Here is a 23,341-nt window from a genome sequence, read left to right as displayed (position 1 = left end):
ATAATTTATATTATTTCAGTTACTTGATGTTAAAGTTCATAATAACACCTATGCACACAATGTTCACGAGTATTCACAGCAGCATAGTCATATTATGTCAGTAGCATATATATATATATATATATATATACATACATAAGCTATTTTGCTTTTCTAATGCATATTTGAACATTTGCATATATGCAAATGTTCAAAAGTGCATTAGAAAAGCAAGTGACGTGTGACGTGCCATCCTAACAAATCCATATAGGGTTTAGTATGCAGTAAATCATAAAACTATAGGCTACTCCCTTCAGTTGAGCTTAAGTTTCTATTTCCCAGCTGTGAGGTTTTCGAAAGGGGCGTGTCTTGTAGGAATCATTTTAAAAACTCCCGCAGCTTTTCAGTGAGACCCTGTGAACTCGACTCAACTCAGATCGAATAACTGCAAGAAACTTGGAGGAACAGTTTTCACCATACAAGGTAAAAAAATTAAATATTTATGTATTCCATAAGAATAGTACACAGTTATGATGCCTTAAAATCAGGTTTTTCTTGCACTGTTTTAGAAAGATGCATTGTCTGGGACAGAAATATAAAATATAAATTCACCTATAATTTCATGATAGAGAACAATTTGTATTTTTACAACATATATATATATACCCATTTCCATAGCATATTAAATAAATTATAAATAAATTTAAGCATTTAGCAGACGCTTTTATCCAAAGCGACTTACAGTGCATTCAGGCTATCAATTTTTACCTATCATGATCAGTTGGCTATAATATTGTGGGGCAAAACAGCATTTCTGTCCATGGCCTGGTCACAGAGGGAAGATTTTCCCGGTAATATTGTTGTTCCCGGGAAATCGAACCCCTAACCTTGCGCTTGATAGCACAACGCTCTACCAATTGAGCTACAGGAACAATGTATTAAGATGCAGTTTTAATAAAGAAAAGTATACTTTAAAGGTCAGCACCATTATTTATTATTATTAATATTTAGATTATTTATCTTAATAATTATGTGAAAATGTTAAAGGAGGAGCATGTGATTTTTTAAATTGCTTTACTATTTTTAGATTTTGACATCACATCTACATACATTTTAATCTCTTTTTCAATCACCATAAAAAGAGGTTTGCCTTTTGTAAACTTGAATCTATTAATGTGAAATTTACATTAAAATAAAATGTATAATAATTAGGGCCGGGACTCGATTAAAAAAATTAATCTAATTAATTAGAGGCTTTGTAATTAATTAATCGAAATTAATCGCATTTTAATCGCATATAAATATTTGTCCTGAAAACAGTGAGAAGTAATTTTTTTACACATGGATTTATAGTATACCATTGAATAATGACTGAATACATAAGCTTAAGCAACAAAATATTGTTTATTTTTGTTCAACCAAGTCTAGCAGACCAGTGCAATTTTTGCCATGAAGTGTAGCAATAGCATATTTAGAAACAATTTAGAAATAGTACATTTCAGAAATTCAGGAAGCTTATAGGTGCTGGAACCTTCTGTAAAGAGTTTTTTTAAGTAAAACACAATACTGTCAAGTACATTCAGAACATTGGAAACCCTGACTATTAGAAAACATCTCTCTGTTGCTTCAGAGGCCATAACATATGTGGCGGAGGGGAATATGCCACCGCCTTGTGGGGGAAATATTCAGCACTATACTAAGGATGACTGAGTGAGCAACAGGATCCTAGTCCCCCCACCCAATGCTTTTAGTCTTTGTACAACTGTTAGACTAGTTGTATGTTGTGTCTATCGTGTTGCAATGTGTAATGCTCAAGAATCAGCGAGGTGGGCTTCAGGATTTACTCAATACACGGCAGCCACCTGAAGTGTGTGTATGTAGAAAACTCAGGAGGTAAACCTAGTTAACTGCAAAACCCGCCCTCCCCTGAATCTAACAGGATAGGTAAGACGCCCCCACTCCTTAGTATAAGTGACTCAAAATTAGCATAAACAGTTTTCAGTTAACAAACAAATTTTACATTTATTTGTACTGCAAGATTTTAAATGATTACGTTTTCCTTGTTTTCACAAAGTTTACAAAACAATTTCAAGTGTAGACAAATCAAAGTGAAATAAAAGAAATGTTGAAAATAATAGAGATGAAAAATCAACAGATTTGTGTCAGTTACAGTTCAATCTGAGGAAAGTAAGAATCAGTGTCACTTATTGTAAGTAACCTTAAACAAAACGTTTCACAGTTAACTCAACCTTTCAAACAAAGTACACTTTGAAGTTCACTTCAATCCAGCTCAAAAATCCAAGATCCAATTCAAAAATCCAGGAAAAGAAAGGTGAAAAGTTATACTCTGTCCATATATGGAGTTCACAGTCCCAAAAAGTTCAGTTATGTACACAAAAGAAAGACTATGAATCCCTTCGCAGGAAAATTCACTGATCACAGTTCCATCAAAAATAACTGTATGATTTAACAGTTCAGATGACTCACTTACAGAAAATGGCAGTTTGCTTACCAGTTTTCAGAAGGAAAAGAGGAAAATAATTTTTAATCACCACTCTTGGTTCGTGAATGAGGTGCTGAAAGATGTCCAATGGATGGCAGGGTACTGTTTCTTCACTCACTAACCCTCAGCGATTGTCCTCGCGATCCTGACGACGGCAGCTTGATTCAACGAGGCCGCAATCCCAGCTGATGGAGGCACAATGAGAAGACAAACAACGCACGACCCTATCCGATGACTCAGCGAACCTTTTAATTCACACGATCAGTAACAGCACTCACTGTTTCAAGTTCGTTTGAACAAATGAAACAAAAACTGTTTGAAGCAAAGAAAACACGAGACTGTTTAACTCCTACGTGACTGAGACTTAATGAAACTAACAGGCCTTTTGCCAAGCTTCATGCATGAACACGGCAGAAAACTCGTTTTAACGCTTACTTCGTTAAACTTGTTCATATACACGAAGACTCAGAAGCAACGTCATGCAGCTCTTATGTATGTCGCGAGTCTAAACGGGATTTTTTCCGCGATTGAATACCCGAGATCAACATTCAATTTCAGCTCACCGCTGCTCTCCTCCGCTCTCTCCGCGCAACTCATCAAAACCTAAAAATGGCGGCGCCCACGACAAACATCAAAATAAAAGTCTCCACATATTAGAAAAATGTAAATCCCCTACACATACTAAGTCCAACTCTCAATAACCTTGGCCAAAACAATAAAGAGTTCAACATAAACTGTTGCACCAACAAAATAATACATAGTTCAACATAAAGTGTAAAGTCCACGTTAGCTGCTATATGTTTTGCGTTGAGGTGGTACTTGAGGCTCGATGTGCTGCAGTGATATGCGGAGGCATAGACATATAAATAACTAGACGCCTCATTGGCCGCTCTGAGCCGTTGCTGCGATACGTCAACGCCGCCGCCATGTTAGTGAGGGCAAGACTGCCTTAAAAATACATGGAAGTAAACGGGGAGCTCCGGTTTTTTCTGAATAAAAACACGATAACGTTCACATTTATCAACCGATTTCAGGTTTGTGATCTACGTGCAGTTAAAAACTTTGCCTCCAGTTATTTAGTTAGGTTTGGAAAATTATTAATTTTCGTAAGGAATTGTGAAAGCTCACATTTGTCTCACTTCTTGATTTCGTTTATTATTTTCGGTTTACAATTCTAATGTTAATTTAGTATAACTGTGACATATGAATGTAATTTAATTTGAATATACATTAAATTAAATGTATTTGTTTTATTGCTTTCTCTGTGTTCAATCCCAACATTTTTCTCTTTTTTCTCTTTCGTGTCTCAGATCAGAACACAGCTCATTCCCTTTGAAATTCTGTGATAAAATCTAAGTAATACATCTTTAAACACTAATAATTTACTATTTGTGATGAGGCTACAAAGGTGTTTGATTGCTCTTGACTACGCCACTCCAATTATACTTGGGTAGGAGATCCCCAATCACTCAAGGGTTTCCCCGCTCGGCTATCCAATTAAATGAATAAGCTTAAGGCCAAACTGCTATGAGAATTAAAACATCACTTTTATTAAATACATGGATTCTGGTCTCATTTGATTTCCTTCACAAGCTAACCACATTTAGTAATACAGAATGTCAGTACACTAGATTATGTTGGGTAACAATACCTCAAAAAGAAAATATACACAAAAAATAAATAAATACAATAAACCCCAAAAGAAATTACAAACTTTCTGCACCGCACACTACGTGCACAAAAACACACTCAAACTCGTTCCACACCACACTGGTGTATAAATCAAAATGAGTATCTTCCCCTCATAGTTACTCTATTAAGAGCTGTTGAAACTGACTTAGCTTGAAGTTCACAAAATAAACCATAAAGAAAATACAACGGATTAATTCTGGGCCAAAAAAAACAAAAACAAACAAAATCACAAATAAATAGAAAACCGATTACAATACCATAACCCTATAAAGAAACAAAAAAACACAAAGGTAGGGAAAAACAGTGGTCATTTACACTGGATGGATCAAATTCTATAAAGGAAAAACAATAAGGCAAAAACACATTCTTATTAAAACATACAAGTATTATCTCTAGACATAACATTAGGCCCGTACATCTATTACAAAATCAATCAATGTTAAACTATGCTAGCTATTCCAGAATTACATGAATAAATAGATACCTTATTTCAGACACCACAGGAAGTACAACCGTCGTTAATATCCACTGCTCATCTCGTTCAGCAGCCAATATAAGGGCCTTTAAGGAAACTTCTCTAAAAAGTATTTATTTATTTTAATACATACAAAAAGGTATTTCACCGCTCATTTCGGACAATAAAACAACCTGCTTTAAAAAAAAAAAGGGCAAACACTCACGTGCAGTGTACTGCAATGGTAACCCAGTGTCCACCACTCATCCAGTCAAACCTTCTCAGCATTAAGGTATTTAGAACACACGTCTAAACAAACCCACTACATAAACACAATGAATTGATCAAACACCCCATGCCCAATTAAAACAACACTAAAACCCAAAATCACCGGCTCTTGGTCAACACGTCAAACCAATCACAAAACATCACAAGTGAGCATTAAAACACTATTCTTAAGACCATAACCTCTCTTAAATAAACCTACCAGAGCTTGTTCTTCCAGCGACCAACCATGCCAAACAATTCAAACACTGCAGCCATTCCAACCAACAGGAAGTGACATATTTAAAGGGAACTTACACCCTATACTGATACCCTCAGCAGCGCCCACTACTGACCTGGCTACATACACCCCTGCTTTAATAATCACCGTCCCGGTGAACCACCCAAAGGGTAATCCCTACTGCCAAGGCCTAAAGGTGGCAGTGAGGGAACTAACTTCTGCAAAACCACTAGACCCATTCTGTGCCACAGACTGGGGAAGATTAAAAGGATTTGGATGTTGGCCTGCCGTCCTACGAGTGGAGCGTCTAATGGGGGGACACATCTCCTCTGGCTGACCGACTGACTGGTCTACAGGGTACTCTACCGTAATATCTACATTACTCACTAGATCAGACTCCTGCTCATGTTCAATGGTATGAAACTGTACTCTCATGGGTTCTCTTATACTTCTTCTAGGGGAATGGTCCCTTGAAGATTGTGCCAAGCTACCACGATGGTCTAATAGCTGGGGGCTAGAAACAACTTGGGCACCTGCTCTTGTATAGACAACAGCCACTTGTGGCTGACTTTTTACTTCTGGTTCCTCAGTACTCGTATCTCTATATGGACTAACAGTGGAAGATGAAACACTCCTAGTGGGTGAAGCAGACCTCTCTGCGCCTCGGGGAATCAACTTAAGCTCTGAACGATGCATTATTTTAATAGGGGCGCCTTTTCCCTGTGGTCTTATTCTATACAAAGTCCCCACTTCATCAGTGCAAGTTACAATTTCGAACACCGTAGAACTCCAGATATCCTGGATCTTGTGACGGCCATGAAAATGGTTTCTACAGTGTACTAACGTGCCAGGGGGCAGTATAGATATGGACTCAGGAAACGCAGCCCTACGGCGCTCGGCTGCAGACTCTAAGTGGCTACGGGCACTGGCATAAACGGAAGACAAATACTCCTGATGCTGAACAACCCAGTCTGAAGGGGTACGCTCTTCTAGTTCATCATTACGGCCTAGCAGATGGTCGACAGGCAATTTCGGCTTCTGTCCAAACATCAGTTCATAAGGGGAGTGTTGAGTCGATTGGTGCACAGTGGTATTATATGCAAAGGGGAGCTGGGACAACAGCTGCGGCCACTTCCGTTTCTGTTCCGAGGGCAAGGTACGAAGCAAATCATGCAATGTCCTATTAAATCTTTCGCATTGGCCATTACCCTCAGGGTGGTATGGGGTCGTTCTACTTTTAGTAACACCATAAAGGTCACACAAGCGCCTCAACAATTCCCCCTCAAAACTACGCCCCTGGTCAGAGTGAATCCTTGCTGGCACCCCATACACATAAAACCATTTCTCTGTCAGGATCTTAGCTACAGTACTCGCCCTTTGATCAGGTGTGGCGTAAGCTTGGGTAAACTTGGAAAAGACATCTGTTACGACAAGGACATTTTCCTGCCCGTTACTCGCTCTGTCCAACACTGTAAAATCAATTGCAATGATTTCTAATGGTCTTCTAGCTAACAAGCTTCCCAAATATGTTCTTACCTTGGGTTGTGAAGCCTTGGCCACAGTACAACGTTCACACTCAGTGCACCATTTCTTTACATCTTGCCACATGTTAGGCCAATAACACCTCTGACGTATGAGGTCTGTGGTGCGCTCGACCCCCTGGTGGCCATGGTTGTCATGGAGGCTAGTAAGCACCTCTACTTGAAGCCCCTTAGGCAGTAATAATTGCCACACCAACTCTTTTTTAGGAGGAACCTGAACTGTTCTATACAACACCCCATCTAATTCTCGCAACCTGGGCCACTGGTTTACCAACTGTCGAACATCCCTTGGCATATTCTTCAACTGAGCAACTACTGGACGCTGCCCTTGCAACCAAAATTGCATAAAGGTCTTAATACATGGATCTGCAGCCTGCAATGCTCTCAGATCAGCCTTACTCCGGGCAGGAACAGCATCCACTGTTGATGATTCCACCACCTGGGGGCTCAATCCAGACCGTTTCTCCTGCATTACAATTGATTTGGGGACTGTAATACCTGATAATGCCATTTCAGAGTGATCAACAGAGGGCAAAGGCAGCCTGGAAAGTGCATCTGCATTGCAGTTTGCACTGCCAGGTCGATATTTGATCTCATAGTTAAATAGTGCAAGCTGGGAAACCCAGCGATGTTCAACCGCCCCCAATTTTGCAGAGTCAATGTAACGCAAAGGGTTGTTATCAGTGTAGACAGTCACCTTACTACCGAGAAGATATTCTCTAAACTTTTCTGTCATTGCCCACTTAAGGGCCAGGAGCTCCAACTTCATTGCACTGTAGTTAGTCATGTTCCTCTCACTTGGCCGAAGCCCACGACTAGCAAAAGCAATAGGTCTCCGTAGCCCCCCCTGGTCTTGTGACAACACTGCCCCCAATCCTAAATGACTTGCGTCGGTCTCCAGGATAAAAGGAAGGGTAAAATCAGCATACCCCAAGACAGGAGCTTGAATGAGTCGTTCCTTTAAGTCAATAAATGACTGTTCACATACGTCATTCCAGTATTGTGCAAAGGAACCCTGCTTAATGGATATGACACGCTTTCGAGAACCCTGTAGCGCACCAACTAACTTATGCAGGGGAGCAGCTAGTCCAGCAAACCCTTCCACAAACCGACGATAATATGAGGCGAACCCGAGAAATGACCGCAACTCCTTGACAGAGTTAGGTCTACCCCATTCAACAACAGCCTGGATCTTACCTGGGTCAGTTGACACCCCAGCCGCAGATATCACATGACCCAGATAGCCAACCTCGGTCTGGAAAAATTGGCACTTTTTTTAGTTTTACCTTCAAATTCTGGGTTTGAAGCCGACTCAATACCATCTCCAACCGTTCAAGATGTTGATCAAAAGTACTGGAGAAAATTACAATATCGTCCAGATATAATAAAAGGGCATGGAGGCTCTGATCCCCAAAAATACGTTCCATAAGCCGTTGGAAGGTGCTGGGCGCATTGCACAGCCCAAAGGGCATACGGTTGAACTCAAATAGCCCAAAGGGGGTGCAAAACGCTGTCTTTTCCCTATCGTGATGGGCTACAGAAACCTGATTATAACCGCTTGCCAGATCTAATGTACTAAACAACTTAGCCCCACTAAGCGCATCTAGTGTCTCCTCTATTCGAGGCAAAGGAAAGGCATCCTTACGGGTTTTGGCATTGAGTTGACGATAGTCTACACATAAACGAATAGAACCATCCTTTTTCTGGACCACAACTATAGGCGAAGCATATGGACTACAACTGGGCTTAACTATATTCTGTTCAACCAGCTCTCGAATATGAGTCTTAACCAGATCATATTGAGAAGGTGGCAGACGACGGTATCGCTGACGCACTGGTACATCATCTAATAGCGGGATAGTATGCTGGAGTAAGTCAGTACAACCCAAGTCTCTGTCACTCTTACTAAATACATTGGCATATTTCTCCAGTAATGACTGGGCTCGTTGATGTTCTTGAAAAGACAACGTAGGCCAAGTGAGCTGGGAAAGATCAACATTTGGGCTACTCTCTACCCCAACTGACTGGATAAACGCTACTGCCTCAGAATCATCATTTTGTTCTTGGAACTGGACAGAAGATGTTAAAACAGGTGACTGAACAATATGTAATTCTCCAAGTACAGTCTTTGGCCAAAGCCAACGATCCTGATTCCCCACGTTAATGACTGGCACCTTCACTACCCCACAGGCAACAGATAAACAGGCAGATGGAACAAGGAGATCCCCAGGCAACCGTCCTTCTACAAATGATACCGGTTCCAAGAAACAAGTATTAAAGGTAGCCCCCAACCCTTGATGGCAAGTTGCTGGAACCAATTTCATGGCGCCTGCTGGTACTCTCACGGCTGGGCCCTTCTGAACTCGAGCTGGACCCACATACCCAGTCTCTAAGGCATGTTCCCAAAGTTGGCACTCAGAAAAAGCCCTCTGCCATACGTTCCCTGCATGTTTGATAGGTGGAGAGTTAAATAACCTAGTCCCATGCTCCAAAAACAGTTCTTGATAACAACTGCTAATAACATTCATTCCCAGCAGGCCAGGAACCTGTTCTCGCTTTAACTGGATAGCAGGATCAGCTGAATTTTTCACTACTAAAATGCCCATCTTGGGCAGAACCTTTCCAAGTATGTCTATAGTAGTCTCTAAATACCCCAAATAAGGGATATCAAGGCCGTTGGCTGCTTTGAGCTTAAGCCATTGGCAAGGTTGCAACTGAAACTGGGAATGTGGTTGCAAATACTGCTCAAAAAATTGTTGGGTGATCGTAGTCACCATAGATCCTGTATCCAGCAAACATGCCACAGTTACCCCACCAATAGAAATGTCTACAACTGGACATCTACCTAGGAGTTGAAACTCCTCCACAGGAGAAATGCCCAAGGATTCCCCACCCGACACATGGGCCATGCTGTCGGGGGGCATTAGTTTTCCGATGGCTGATTAGCAGATCTAGGCCCTGCAGCTACCCTCTGTGCTGTACCAAGTTCGGCTTTACAAAATCTCGCAATATGACCAGGTTGATTACAGCGCAAGCAGATAGGTCTACCATCTGAATGATAACGATACTGGGGGCTACGAGCACCACCCCTCAAGGTAGCGGGAGCTGGTGGTAGAAACGATCCTGGAGCAGCATGGGGAACAGAGGACTCTAAACGCTTCAGGATATGATCCAACTGCAACTGCTGTTTGCGAAGACTTTCTTTAACTTCCGTCAATTCATCTGGGGGTTTACCAAGAACGGCATTAGAATGGGCTGAGAGTTCTGTAATATTAGCAATATTACAAGACTGGGCACGAGGCCGCTGTACACAAGGGTTGTCACCCTCCTCTACCCAACGCAAGGCTTCCTGTCGAGCATCTAGAAAACTCAAGGTAGGATCCAGCCTAACATGACGACGTAGTTCACGACGAAGCATGCTATCTCTCACAAATTCTATAAATTGATCTCGTAAAACAGTGTCTGGGTTAGCAAAACATGCAGGATCCTTACGTTTAATCACATCCATGAGGGACATAAGAGCATGAGAATACTCTCTCAATGATTCACCTTCTAGTTGCCGTCGCTGGAAGAACTGCTTCTGAAGACTAATATAAGACTGAGAACACCCATAAACACTGGCTAATATATTAAATATTTTATCAGGGTCATCTCGTTCAGAAACTGGACGGAACCTAACCTCTGTCCTAGCTTCACCATCCAGCAAATCAAAAATGGCCAAAACCTGCTCAGAACGTAGCATTGGACGCATAGACAGATGACGTTGGGCCTCCTCAACCCAATCCTCTACAGTTATTGAGTCTTGGGATATTCTCCCAGAAAACCTAGGACACTTGCGTTCTCGTGGTACATAAACATAACGTTCTATGGCTCCCACCGGACTTGGTGTGGTAGAACCACCCACAACACTAGTACCAAAAGAATGAGGTTGTTGTTCCCTCATAGGGAGAGCACCCATGGGGACAGAGGATGAGCTCTGACTTGCCTCTGATCTAAGTTGTGCGTTTTCTACCTGGAGCTGTTTCACCAACTCAGTAAGTGTCCTAAGCTGAGCGGTCATATCCTCATCCTCCATACTAAAAAAAACAAAGAGAGAAAAAAACAAACAAAAAAAAAAAACACCACCACTCAAAACAAGGCAATTAAACTACAGGAGGCACCGTTGTCTTCAGGCTTGACCACGATGACCAGAATCCTTGACCACTGTTTTCCCACCTTTCAAAACACACACACACACAAAAAACAAAAAAAAAAAAAAGAAAAGAGACAAAAAAAAGTATATATATATATATATATATAGGCCCAGATTTTCAAAACAAATAATAGCAATAAAGCCTTTAAGCAACCCTGCCGACTACGCCAAATGTGATGAGGCTACAAAGGTGTTTGATTGCTCTTGACTACGCCACTCCAATTATACTTGGGTAGGAGATCCCCAATCACTCAAGGGTTTCCCCGCTCGGCTATCCAATTAAATGAATAAGCTTAAGGCCAAACTGCTATGAGAATTAAAACATCACTTTTATTAAATACATGGATTCTGGTCTCATTTGATTTCCTTCACAAGCTAACCACATTTAGTAATACAGAATGTCAGTACACTAGATTATGTTGGGTAACAATACCTCAAAAAGAAAATATACACAAAAAATAAATAAATACAATAAACCCCAAAAGAAATTACAAACTTTCTGCACCGCACACTACGTGCACAAAAACACACTCAAACTCGTTCCACACCACACTGGTGTATAAATCAAAATGAGTATCTTCCCCTCATAGTTACTCTATTAAGAGCTGTTGAAACTGACTTAGCTTGAAGTTCACAAAATAAACCATAAAGAAAATACAACGGATTAATTCTGGGCCAAAAAAAACAAAAACAAACAAAATCACAAATAAATAGAAAACCGATTACAATACCATAACCCTATAAAGAAACAAAAAAACACAAAGGTAGGGAAAAACAGTGGTCATTTACACTGGATGGATCAAATTCTATAAAGGAAAAACAATAAGGCAAAAACACATTCTTATTAAAACATACAAGTATTATCTCTAGACATAACATTAGGCCCGTACATCTATTACAAAATCAATCAATGTTAAACTATGCTAGCTATTCCAGAATTACATGAATAAATAGATACCTTATTTCAGACACCACAGGAAGTACAACCGTCGTTAATATCCACTGCTCATCTCGTTCAGCAGCCAATATAAGGGCCTTTAAGGAAACTTCTCTAAAAAGTATTTATTTATTTTAATACATACAAAAAGGTATTTCACCGCTCATTTCGGACAATAAAACAACCTGCTTTAAAAAAAAAAGGGCAAACACTCACGTGCAGTGTACTGCAATGGTAACCCAGTGTCCACCACTCATCCAGTCAAACCTTCTCAGCATTAAGGTATTTAGAACACACGTCTAAACAAACCAACTACATAAACACAATGAATTGATCAAACACCCCATGCCCAATTAAAACAACACTAAAACCCAAAATCACCGGCTCTTGGTCAACACGTCAAACCAATCACAAAACATCACAAGTGAGCATTAAAACACTATTCTTAAGACCATAACCTCTCTTAAATAAACCTACCAGAGCTTGTTCTTCCAGCGACCAACCATGCCAAACAATTCAAACACTGCAGCCATTCCAACCAACAGGAAGTGACATATTTAAAGGGAACTTACACCCTATACTGATACCCTCAGCAGCGCCCACTACTGACCTGGCTACATATTGTTGAGAAAATTTAATAAAACAAGTAAATACAAATCAAAAAGTGACACACTAGCCTACAGATGAACTCCACAACAAATAATAACACATGTAACTGATGAGGCTATGGATCCAGTGAAAATGAAAATATGAACTGATACAGTGCACAGTAGAAATATAGTAAAAGTGATATGTTATATTAAAAAGTACATGTAGTACAACTTAAAGTAAAGTGAATAATATGAAAAGCGAGTACAACGCTACAATAACATATTCGATATAATAGATTTATAATAGTATAAAATTATTTGTATAATATGAATAATACCATAATAAATAACTGAACAACAATAGGTTAACAATAACTGAACAACAATAGGTTAACAATAGCAAGACGAATATGTAATATCAAGGGTGGAATAATACAGAATAGACAAAAATGAAGAATAAATTAATAGTAAATTAAAGAGTAAAATAAAAAAAATTGAAATGTAATTTTAAAATACTATTTGTGTAATAATTATTAATCAAATTCAGACACAATATAAAAAAATTGTGGACATGAGTTCCAGATTGTGTTTAATTAATGAGCTCCTTAAGTAAAATATATACATGTATAATATATACATGTACACACACACACACACATATATATATATATATATATGTTCTATAATGCACATTACACACACTCATGCAGAAAACACACACATTTTGAAACAGTGATTTATTTTTCCATTTATGTTAACACATATGAATGTTTGGGTGTGAGTGTGTAAGGTTTACCTTGCACAACAAAATCTCAAAGTATAGTTGTTTATCACAGACCAGAATATGAGATGCTCCCCTCAAAAACCTGATATTAATCATAATTATAACAACATCACAATGAGTTTATCATGATATTGCAGCTGGATTCACTATGAGTTCCTGTGTTTTTCATTTCTAGGCTATTAACATCATGTAGTTTTTGTGTAAAGACACACGCAGTACATTATCAGCATTAAACAGCCTGTGCAAAGCTTTTTAAAAGCAGTCTATAGTATTAGAATATGAGCTGGTCATTCTGTCGATTCATTCAGGGCTGCTCTGGGTTTAGTACAAACACAACACAAGTCTAGGGAGGTATAGTCTTGTCTCCGAGAACAGCTTTCCTCAGCTTTCCTTAAGGCTGTCCTTGTCCTGTTTGCAAATGGCTAAAAGAGAAGAAAAAAGAATACATAGAATCAGTTCACAGTTTTATGAAAAGCAATGAAATCCTTATAATCAAGTGATGATAAACTTAACCTGTAACACTTTTGAAAAACGGTCCATTAGTTAATATTAGTTAACTACTTTAGTTAACATGATCTAAGCAAGAACAATCCTTCTACAGCATTTATTAATCTTAGTTGATGTTCATTTCAACATTTACTAATGCATTATTTAAAACAAAAGCTGTGCTTGTTAACATTAGTTAATGCACTCTGAATTAGCATGAACTAACGATGAAAAACTGTATTTTCATTAACTAACATGAACAAAGATGAATAAATACAGTAATGTATTGTTCATTGTTTGTTCATGTTAATTAATACATTAACTAACATTAACTAAAGGACTAGTATTCTAAAGTGTTACCACTTCATCTTTGTAAATAAGTAACGGTAGTGAAATTAAAGAGAGAAGCTTTAGCTCCATCATTAATCTAGACAGTCAAAGGGCTCACTCTGTATATTGTGCTCATAACACCATTTAGTTTATTATATAAATGGCAATATAAGTTAAAACGTAATAAGAATTCATTTAAACTCTGAGTTCTTATGAAGTCTCAGCCTTCACTGCTAACTACGCTAGCGATATTATTAATCGTCCGACACTGGTGGTTAATTAAGCTGTCAACATAAAGTTAAAAATGACCAAAAACATCGAGAAAGAACAGCTGAGTCTTACCTGTGAAAGATAACACCCCGAGATCTGTTTTTACTATCGTGTGACGGTTTGTAGGTGTCCAATCTGTCGATGAGTCAGATATGTTTTCTTCTGTCCTGATGTGAGAGTTATGACAGTTGCCCGCTCCAATATGGCGGCGACGTTGACGTGCGGTCGAGCGGCCAATGAGGCGTCTAGTTATTTATATGCAAGGGGCAAGGAACTCGACCGGAAGTTGAAGTCGGATGGGGGCTGCCATCTTTTAGCAGAACTTCACTTGCGTTAGCATTCCCATTGACTCCCATTCATTTTGGCGTCACTTTGACAGCGAATAACTTTACATCTGTGGCGTTTAAAGACTCTGTTTGTCCATTATTTATTTCTAAAGATATACGACAATGTATAAAGGGCTCCATTACCTTCTATGTTACATTATGGCCCCGTAAGAACAGTTTTTGTAAAAAATAGGCTAACGATTGCGTCATAACCACTCGGCTCTCTGTCACATTACCGTACAGACAGGTGGAGAAGCTCGCAGGCAATTAACTTAATATGGCGTACTGGCGTTACATTTTAAAATACTATACAAAATAATTAATCAGAATGCTTACTCCTGCTCACTCACGACAAAGAACTCCCCGCTCAAGCTCCCCGTCTCTGCAAGATTAACGATGGCAGTTTGCACGCACAGCTACTAGAACATTTACATCTGTCAGACAGGTTGCTGACGTCGTCAAGCTTCGTTTGAGTCTGCGCGTCAGAAACGGAAGTGCTAAAAAACGCTAAAACTGGGCTTCCCTATCATAGGTCACTTCGATGCTGCGGTGACGTCACCACGTATGGGAACACCTCCGGTGTGACGAATGTCTGAAGCCCTATACCATCCCGCCAATCCTATTGGCCAAATGGCGCATAGCACCACCCTACGCATGCGCACGCATGATATACCTGGGTGCAGCGCGCCATTTCGCTCAGATTTCATTCCTTCAGGAATAGCGAATCTTCTGTGCCCTATCATCTCGCGTTCTCCAGCGATTTTCTTCGAGCAGTGTTAACTCCTCTTTCGCGGACGCGATGAGTCAACGAAAGGTAAGAGCCGTATATGGGTTTATCACAGGGAGGCACTCATGAGAGATTCGTTTGCAGCCTCTCTCATGTTCTCTCTGTGATAGCCTACGGCTATGGTAAAATAAGAAAAGTATCCGCGCTCTGGAGTCTATTTCTTCAGTCGCCTCGCGTCTAACCCCCACCGTTCGCTTCTGCGGTCGCCGAGGCCCCGCACGAGGTGTTGGTTAGGGGCGATATGTGCGGCTTGACTATGAGTACAGTGATGCACTGGAGTTTTCCACTTGCTCGCTCTCCCCTACTCGAGCGCGTTGATCAGAGCAGTTTTGCTTTATACTACGTTGTCTAACCGCAGCTTCTACTCAGAGTAGGCTCTGACCTGCATAAGCGGTTCTCTCCCTCCGAGCGGACAGGAGAAACGCGCTTCCCCTTCCTCAGTGTGCTACATGGCGGACTGCTATTATATAGCGATGCCGTTTGACTACCTCTCTAGCCGAACGGATCGCGCCAAACTCCGCCGCGACCTAGTCTCGTCTAGACGTATCGAGTCGTGTCTATTTCGGCAAATTTTATTCTCTTATTACGGTTCTTACGAGAAGCCTCTCGTTCTTTCCCCACACTCTAACATTGACTGTCTCGCAGCACAAGCACTTCGAGCGTCACTGAACTGAGCTGTTATTTGAGCGCCCCCTCAGACACTGCACAATTCAGTCTTCAGAGTTTGAGGGACGGCACAAGAGACTGGCGAATTTGGCCAGTTTTATGACGGCTCACACAGCTGCCGCGTTCTCGCTAGCGGCGTGGCCCTATGTTTATCTTGTTGGATTAAATCCTGCCGTGGACACGCTTCAGGATTATACACAACGAAACACAGCGAGTTTGACGCATGCATTTCCTTCTATGTTTGCCGGGGTCTGTGCCCTCCACTGAAGAGTGCTGTTGGACTGCTAATGCACATCCAACCCTCTCACTGCAGTCCCCACGCTCTAACATTGACTGTCTCGCAGCACAAGCACTTCGAGCGTCACTGAACTGAGCTGTTATTTGAGCGCCCCCTCAGACACTCTGCACTATTCAGCCTTCAGAGTCTGAGGGACGGCACAAGAGGCTGGCAAATATGGCCAGTTTATGACGGCTCACACAGCTGCCGCGTTCTCGCTAGCGGCGTGGCCTAATGTTTTCTTGTTGGATTAAATCCTGCCGTGAACACGCTTCAGGATTATATACAACGAAACGCAGGGAGTTTGACGCATGCGCTTTACTTCATGTTTGCCAGGGTCTGTGCCCTCCACTAGAGAGTGCTGTTGGACTGCTAATGCACATCCAACCCTTTCACTGCAGTCCCCACGCTCTAGCATTGACTGTGTCGCAGCAAAGGCACCTCGAGCATCATTGGATTGAGCTATCATTTGAGCGCCCCCTCAGACACTCTGCACAATCCAGCCTTCAGAGTCTGAGGGACGCCACGAGAGACTGGCGAATATGGCCAGTTATGACGGCTCACACAGCTGCCGCTTTCTCGCTAGCGGCGTGGCCTAATGTTATCTTGTTGGATTGAATCCTGCCGTGAACACGCTTCAGGATTATACACAACGAAACGCGGCGAGTTTGACGCTTGCGCTTTCCTTCTATGTTTGCCAGGGTCTGTGCCCTCCACTAGAGAGTGCTGTTGGACTGCTAATGCACATCCAACCCTCTCACTGCAGTCCCCACGCTCTAACATTGACTGTCTCGCAGCAAGCCACCTCGAGCATCATTGGATTGAGCTATCATTTGAGCGCCCCCTCAGACACTCTGCACAATCCAGCCTTCAGAGTCTGAGGGACGGCACAAAAGGCTGGCAGAGATGGCCAGTTTATGACTGCTCATACAGCCGCCACGTTCTCGCAATGGCGACGTGGCCCGATTTTTATCTTGGTGAATTTAATCCTGCCGTGGATACGCTTCAGGATTATACACAACGAAACGCAGCAAGTTTACGCATGCGCTTTACTTCATGTTCGCCAGGGACTGTGCCCTCCACTAGAGAGTGCTGTTGGACCGCTAATGCGCATCCAACACTCTCACTGCAGTCCCTACGCTCTAACATTGACTGTCTCGCAGCAATCAGCGCTTCGAGCAGCATTGGATCGGGCTGTAACGCCAGGCGTAAATAATAAATAATAATCCCTCAGACACTGCGCAATCCAGCTTTCAGATCTTGAGGGGCGATTCAAGGGTCTTACACAGACGACCCGTTTATGACGGCTCGCACAGCCGCCGTTTTAGTTAGCGGTAGAGCCTGATGTTCAATTCGTTGGTCTAATTCCTGCCGTGGACACGTTCAGGAATATACACAACGGGACGCAATAGGTCTTATGCATACACTTTCCCTGTGCACGAATGCCGCAGGCTTTTCCGTGCATGGACATTATGTGTATGACAGCGTTGCAGAAAGCGGAAATTTGAGACTGCTAGTATCGTTTTGGGTCGCGTGGAACGCTTGCCCGGCATTTCTCAATGGGTGTTACGCACAATTGTCACGGATACACCAATTCGTTTTTTAGAGGCCCGCCTCTTTCCGCTGAATTCTTTCCACGGTGGTAGACTGATGGTAATAGCAGTGTTGTGACAGGAGATGTCAACTCTGCTGAGCAAAGGGGCTATAGAAGTCGTAGACCCCGTACTTCTCAATGCATGGATGTAGCTCTGGCCCCGTTGCGGCTCCAGGGCGTCCGTCTGTTAACCACTTGGACGATTGGCAGCGGCATTCCCCGTAATTTGTCTGGGGTTACTTCACATGCGCCCTTTTCAGTGGAAAAGTGGGCGGAAAGACGAAATATTTCACCCCGTTGTCTTCCGCATCCGACGATTTCGGTGACACGGAGTTGTGTGATGTCATTAGAGCTATGGATGCCAACCGAGTTTCTCCTACCGGGGTTCGGCTGGGGATTTGAGCTTTCCCAGAGACCGTCACGACGGATGCGTCTTTGACCGGTTGGGGAGCTGTTTGTCAAGGGCTACCAGCCCATGGAGTGTGGACAGCTGCACAACGCAGTTGGTATATAAACCGGTTGGAATTACTGGCAGTTTTCTGGCTCTCCAGTAATTCGCGAATCTGCTGATCGGCCGTCTTGTGCTGCTCAGATCAGACAACACAGCGTTTGTCTCATACATGAATCATTAGGAAGGATTACGCTCTCGCCCCCTGTGCAGGCTGGCGAGACATGTTCTTCTCTGGTCTCAGAGAAAATTTCTGTCGATCCGAGTTGTTCATGTCCCCGGACGTTTGAACTTCGGAGCAGATATGCTATCCAGACGGGCTCTGGAACAGGGAGAATGGAGATTACACCTCCAGACGGTGAATCTTTTATGGCGGATATTCGGCAAGCGAAAGTGGATTTATTCGCGTCAAACATGACTACGCATTGCCCGCTATGGTTCTCCCTATGCCCCCCATCGCCCCTGGGCGTGGATGCATTAGCTCACAGCTGGCCCACGACCAGTCTGTATGCTTTTCCTCCGATTCGTTTGATCCCAGCGGTATTATGCAGAATACGGTGGGACAGAGTGGATCAGCTGCTGCTGGTGGCTCCGCGATGGCACACGCAGCCGTGGTTTGCGGATCTGATCAGTCTGCTAGCGGGCTCTCCTTGGAGATTCCCCTCAGACAGGATTTATTATCACAAGCACAGGGGCTGATTTGGCACCCGAGGCCGGATCTGTGGAAACTGTGGGCGTGGCCACTGAGCGGAGTGCATTAGTATGTCCCAGTCTTTCTGTTGAAACCACTGAGACTATATTGAATTCTAGAGCAGCTTCTACGAGACGCTTATATGCTTTCAAGTGGAGACTGATTACAGCCTGGTGTGGCAATCGTAATGTGGATCCAGTTTACTGCCCAGTGGCTTCAGTGCTGGAGTTCCTCCAGGATTGGTTTTTCGGATGGCGTAACACCAGCCACTTTTAGGTTTACGTGGCAGCCATTTCAGCTTACCACGAATACATAGGCGGTGCCTCTATGAGGCGTCATCCACTAGTTTCTCGTTTCGTACAGCGTGCGCGACGGCTGAGGCCTTTCCGCCCTGTGCGAGTTCCTTCATGGGGTTTATCCATTGTGTTGCTAGGTTTATCAGGGCATCCGTTTGAGCCCTTGGAGACCGTATCGGATAAATTCTTGACACTGAAGACACTTCTTCTCATGGCTTTATCCTCCCTCAAGAGAGTTGGGGATTTACAGGCTCTTTCTGTTTCACCCTCATGCATGGAATTTGCACCGGGCTCTGTGAAGGTGCTGCTGCGGCCCAGGCCTAACTATGTTCCTAAGGTCGCATCTAACCTCTTTCGCTTTCAGCAAGTGTTCCTGGAAGCTTTTTCACCTGCTGAGGCTGGATCAGAAGATCTAAGTCTTTGCCCTGTGAGAGCTTTAAAGACTTATGTGGATCGTACAGCCCCTTGGCGTGAATCTGACCAGCTGTTTGTCTGTCTTGGACATAAAAGTAAGGGCCATGCGGTTCCAAAACAGCGCATGTCCCATTGGCTGGTGGAGGCAATTTCTTTGGCCTATGAGGCGCGCGGACTCGCTTCGCCCTTAGGAATTAAGGCTCATTCCACTTGAGCTGTGGCTTCTTCTCAAGCTTTTCTCAGTGGATCTTCTATGGATGATATCTGTGCTGCGGCAGGATGGTCCTCACCGAGCATTTTTATCAAGTCCTACAGTCTGGATGTGAGGATGGCTCCTGGCTCCCGGGTTCTCTCCGCTTGAGCAGATGCTTCCTCGGATCTCAGTTATCAGGTACGTCAGGCGTTTTGGTATATCGTTCCCATACGTGGTGACGTCACCGCAGCATCGAAGTGACCTATGATAGGGAACATCTCGGTTACGTATGTAACCTTGGTTCCCTGAATAGGGAACGAGATGCTGCGGTTCTGGCCGTTCCGTACCTTGATAACTACTTCATCTTCAGTCATGAAATCTGAGCGAAATGGCGCGCTGCACCCAGGTATATCATGCGTGCGCATGCGTAGGGTGGTGCTATGCGCCATTTGGCCAATAGGATTGGCGGGATGGTATAGGGCTTCAGACATTCGTCACACCGGAGGTGTTCCCATACGTGGTGACGTCACCGCAGCATCTCGTTCCCTATTCAGGGAACCAAGGTTACATACGTAACCGAGATGTTCATTTGTCTCAATTGAGTTCCAATGGGGTCGCTGTGTCCATTTCTTTTACTGTCTATGTTTATATGTCTATGTGCGGAGCGAGCGCTAGTTGGTGCTTCAGTATAATTGGTCCGCCGAAACAAATCCAGTGAGAAACGTTCCGCGGTGCAAAAATGAGTTATTAAAAATGCGGGAATTTTTTTCTGTAATTAATTAATCTTAGTTAACGCGTTATTTTTTGTGTAATTAATTAATCTCAATTAACGCGTTAAAGTCCCGTCCCTAATAATAAAACCAGCATCCTTTAGAGAGCTATCCTTGATATTATAACCCAAAATCACGTTTATAAGATGTTTATAAAAATGTTTTTAAAATATTATCAGCAATAAAAACCTCCACATTATTCCAAAAAAATATTGATAGGACCAAAACAAATGAGAAATTGTTTCAGTTGAGAATTCACAAAAAGAGCATTTTAAATCAATATCAATTTTACATTTATGTAGAAATTATTTTGTTGGATAAACAATTATTTAATTTATATGATATTTCCTTAACCTTATTTGTAAGGAGGAATTTTTGAGGTATTTTTGTGTTTATAAATAAGACTCCAAGTAGCATAGCAGCTATAGACATGACCAGACCTTTCAGGAGAAATGATCAGCTATTCATTTTTTGGGCCTCCCGAATACAGGGAATACCATTTCTAAACCACACCTCTCTCATTGGCTGGTGGAAGCCATCTCTGGCATCTGAATCTAAAGGGAGCGTGACCTCCAGAATGCCTCAGAGCTCACTCCACTTGGGGTACAGTGGCATCGTGGGCTCTGTTTCCTACGGGACATTTGTGCAACTGCAAGCTTGGCCTTTCCACATACATTTGACGTTACCCAGACCATGGTAGCTTACTCTGTTTTAGACTTGGGCTCTTTGTAGCCTTGAACTAGAAACTAGATGTGTTTGCCTTTTATTAGATTCAATACTTAAAAAATGTAATCTGCCATAAACATGACCATTGAAATAAAGTAGGCAAAAAGAGCAATTTCGAAGCAGTGGGGGAAAAATGGAAAATGCACTTTCACTTTAGGCATAAAACTGACTGACTGGTTTGTTCTGCCTCATTGTATGGTTTTACTATTATTCTAAATATGTCTTCATTGTCTCTTTCTCTCAAACAGTCATCCATCATGGTGAGCACCCTGAATGAACTGTCCTGGCTGAAACAATCAGGCTTCGGTCAGCCAGAACCGAGACATGGCCTGAACCTGTTGTACTGGTTTGCTCGTGACTATATCGATGTTAGAAATGGTGTCATTGTCCCGAGATTCAAGCCTCAGAATGGAGACTTTGGCTTTCACAAATACCAAAACAGAATTGAAGAAGATGATCACATTGTGCCTGTTCAGAATCTCCCATACTATGAGGTGGGCAACCTGAACGCTAAAGGAGCAGACAAGCTCCCAGGTTATGTCAGGGCAAATTACAGCAGCAGAAAACCAGACAACAACAAGGATCGCATTATTGTGCGGCGAGACACCGATGGCACCTTCAATAGGGTGTATGTGACTGAACACAGTGACCCGAAACGATTCGACAGGAGCAGAACCTACCGCGTGAGCCAGGGTCTTCTCACCATCATCAAGAACATGAGTCGAGAGCAGTATCTCTCTCAGCTCTCAAGCACTCAAGCAGACAATTTCAGATACACACAACATAGTCATTATGAGACGCCACCTGAAAACAACTCCTGGTGTACCATTCTTTGAGCCATTCAAAAGGCTGCTGACATTAACCTGCTTTCATTATCTCCATGATTATTATATAAATTTTATTATGTAATGGTGAATTGATTAAAGCATCGATTAACTGCTTCATGATGCTTCGAGACCTTTATGAATCTTGTTTCGAAATGAATTGGAGTACGAACCTTTAAGTTATTTCAGCAAACGAGGCTTCGCTGAAAGGTCTGTGGTTTTAAGATAGTGTTGTGTTTAAATGAATTTAAATGTGTGGTTATAAATGATCTTAGGTTATTCTTCTGTGCATTTACACGACTTTTCTCTAGCATGCATTGATTCATATTTGCGAATCAACTGGTTCGATTGAATCCCTTCTCCCGTCACTGTTATTTATGTTCCCTGTCATAATCAAATTTTGATTCATTTGCTGGGTTCCTGATTTCTATTAAATGTGTGGTTTCTCTGCGGCTTGATTTGAAATAAAATGATTTTGGGAACTCATCATTCAAACTGTTCTTTTTTCGTTTGTGCAAATTAGTCTCTTTTAGAAGCCTAGATGGCATATGTACATCTGCAAGATGTCTGTTAAAGATCGCTTCATCTGGAAAGCATCTGCTGTGTACAAACATCTGACAAACGTCTTTAAGATCTCAGTTTTACATGCATTCTAAGTCATAAGCATCTTAAAGACATCTTCTAAACATCTATTTTATATTTGATAGGAAACGTCCTGTAGATAGATGAGTAAACACTCTAAAAAATACATCTTGCTGATGTAAATGCAGATGTCTCAGTGATGTACGTGTGCTATCAGGGTAGTATCATACTTTTTGAAAACAGGTATGCCTACAAAGAATGTGAGGACTGGGGGTGGTTCACACAGTTTTCATTCCTTGTTGTGTATTTCTGAAGAAACAAGATTAAAAGGTAAGCAACAAACAGGAACAATTATTCCACTTAAGGCATTATTTCCTGCTATACATGTCTGCCATGAAGCATTGTCAGTCTCTGTTTCCAGAACTTTTCAGAGTGTGAACACTCCCATCACATCTTTAGGATAAAGTGTAGACTTCTTATTTTA

At 42.1% G+C, this 23,341-nt stretch overlaps 1 protein-coding gene and 1 long non-coding RNA gene across 2 annotated transcripts; one reads left to right on the top strand and one right to left on the bottom strand.

The window, feature by feature from the left end:
* Positions 1 to 324: 324 nt before the first annotated feature.
* Positions 325 to 22,758, top strand: LOC128020288 (uncharacterized). The gene is made up of 2 exons (XM_052607135.1): positions 325 to 462; positions 21,700 to 22,758. The coding sequence occupies exon 2, from the start codon at positions 21,709 to 21,711 to the stop codon at positions 22,285 to 22,287; it is 579 nt and encodes a 192-aa protein (XP_052463095.1). The 5' UTR covers positions 325 to 462; positions 21,700 to 21,708; the 3' UTR covers positions 22,288 to 22,758.
* Positions 13,116 to 14,517, bottom strand: LOC128020300 (uncharacterized). The gene is made up of 2 exons (XR_008185340.1): positions 14,336 to 14,517; positions 13,116 to 13,599 (listed from the first exon to the last, which is right to left on the bottom strand). It is a non-coding gene; the product is annotated as an uncharacterized LOC128020300 (long non-coding RNA).
* Positions 22,759 to 23,341: the final 583 nt, after the last annotated feature.

The sequence above is a fragment of the Carassius gibelio genome, chromosome A1 (genome assembly GCF_023724105.1).
Source record: "Carassius gibelio isolate Cgi1373 ecotype wild population from Czech Republic chromosome A1, carGib1.2-hapl.c, whole genome shotgun sequence".
Classification (NCBI taxonomy): Eukaryota; Metazoa; Chordata; class Actinopteri; order Cypriniformes; family Cyprinidae; genus Carassius; species Carassius gibelio.
Note: the sequence above shows the minus strand (reverse complement) of the source record. Positions and strands in the feature narration are given on the sequence as shown.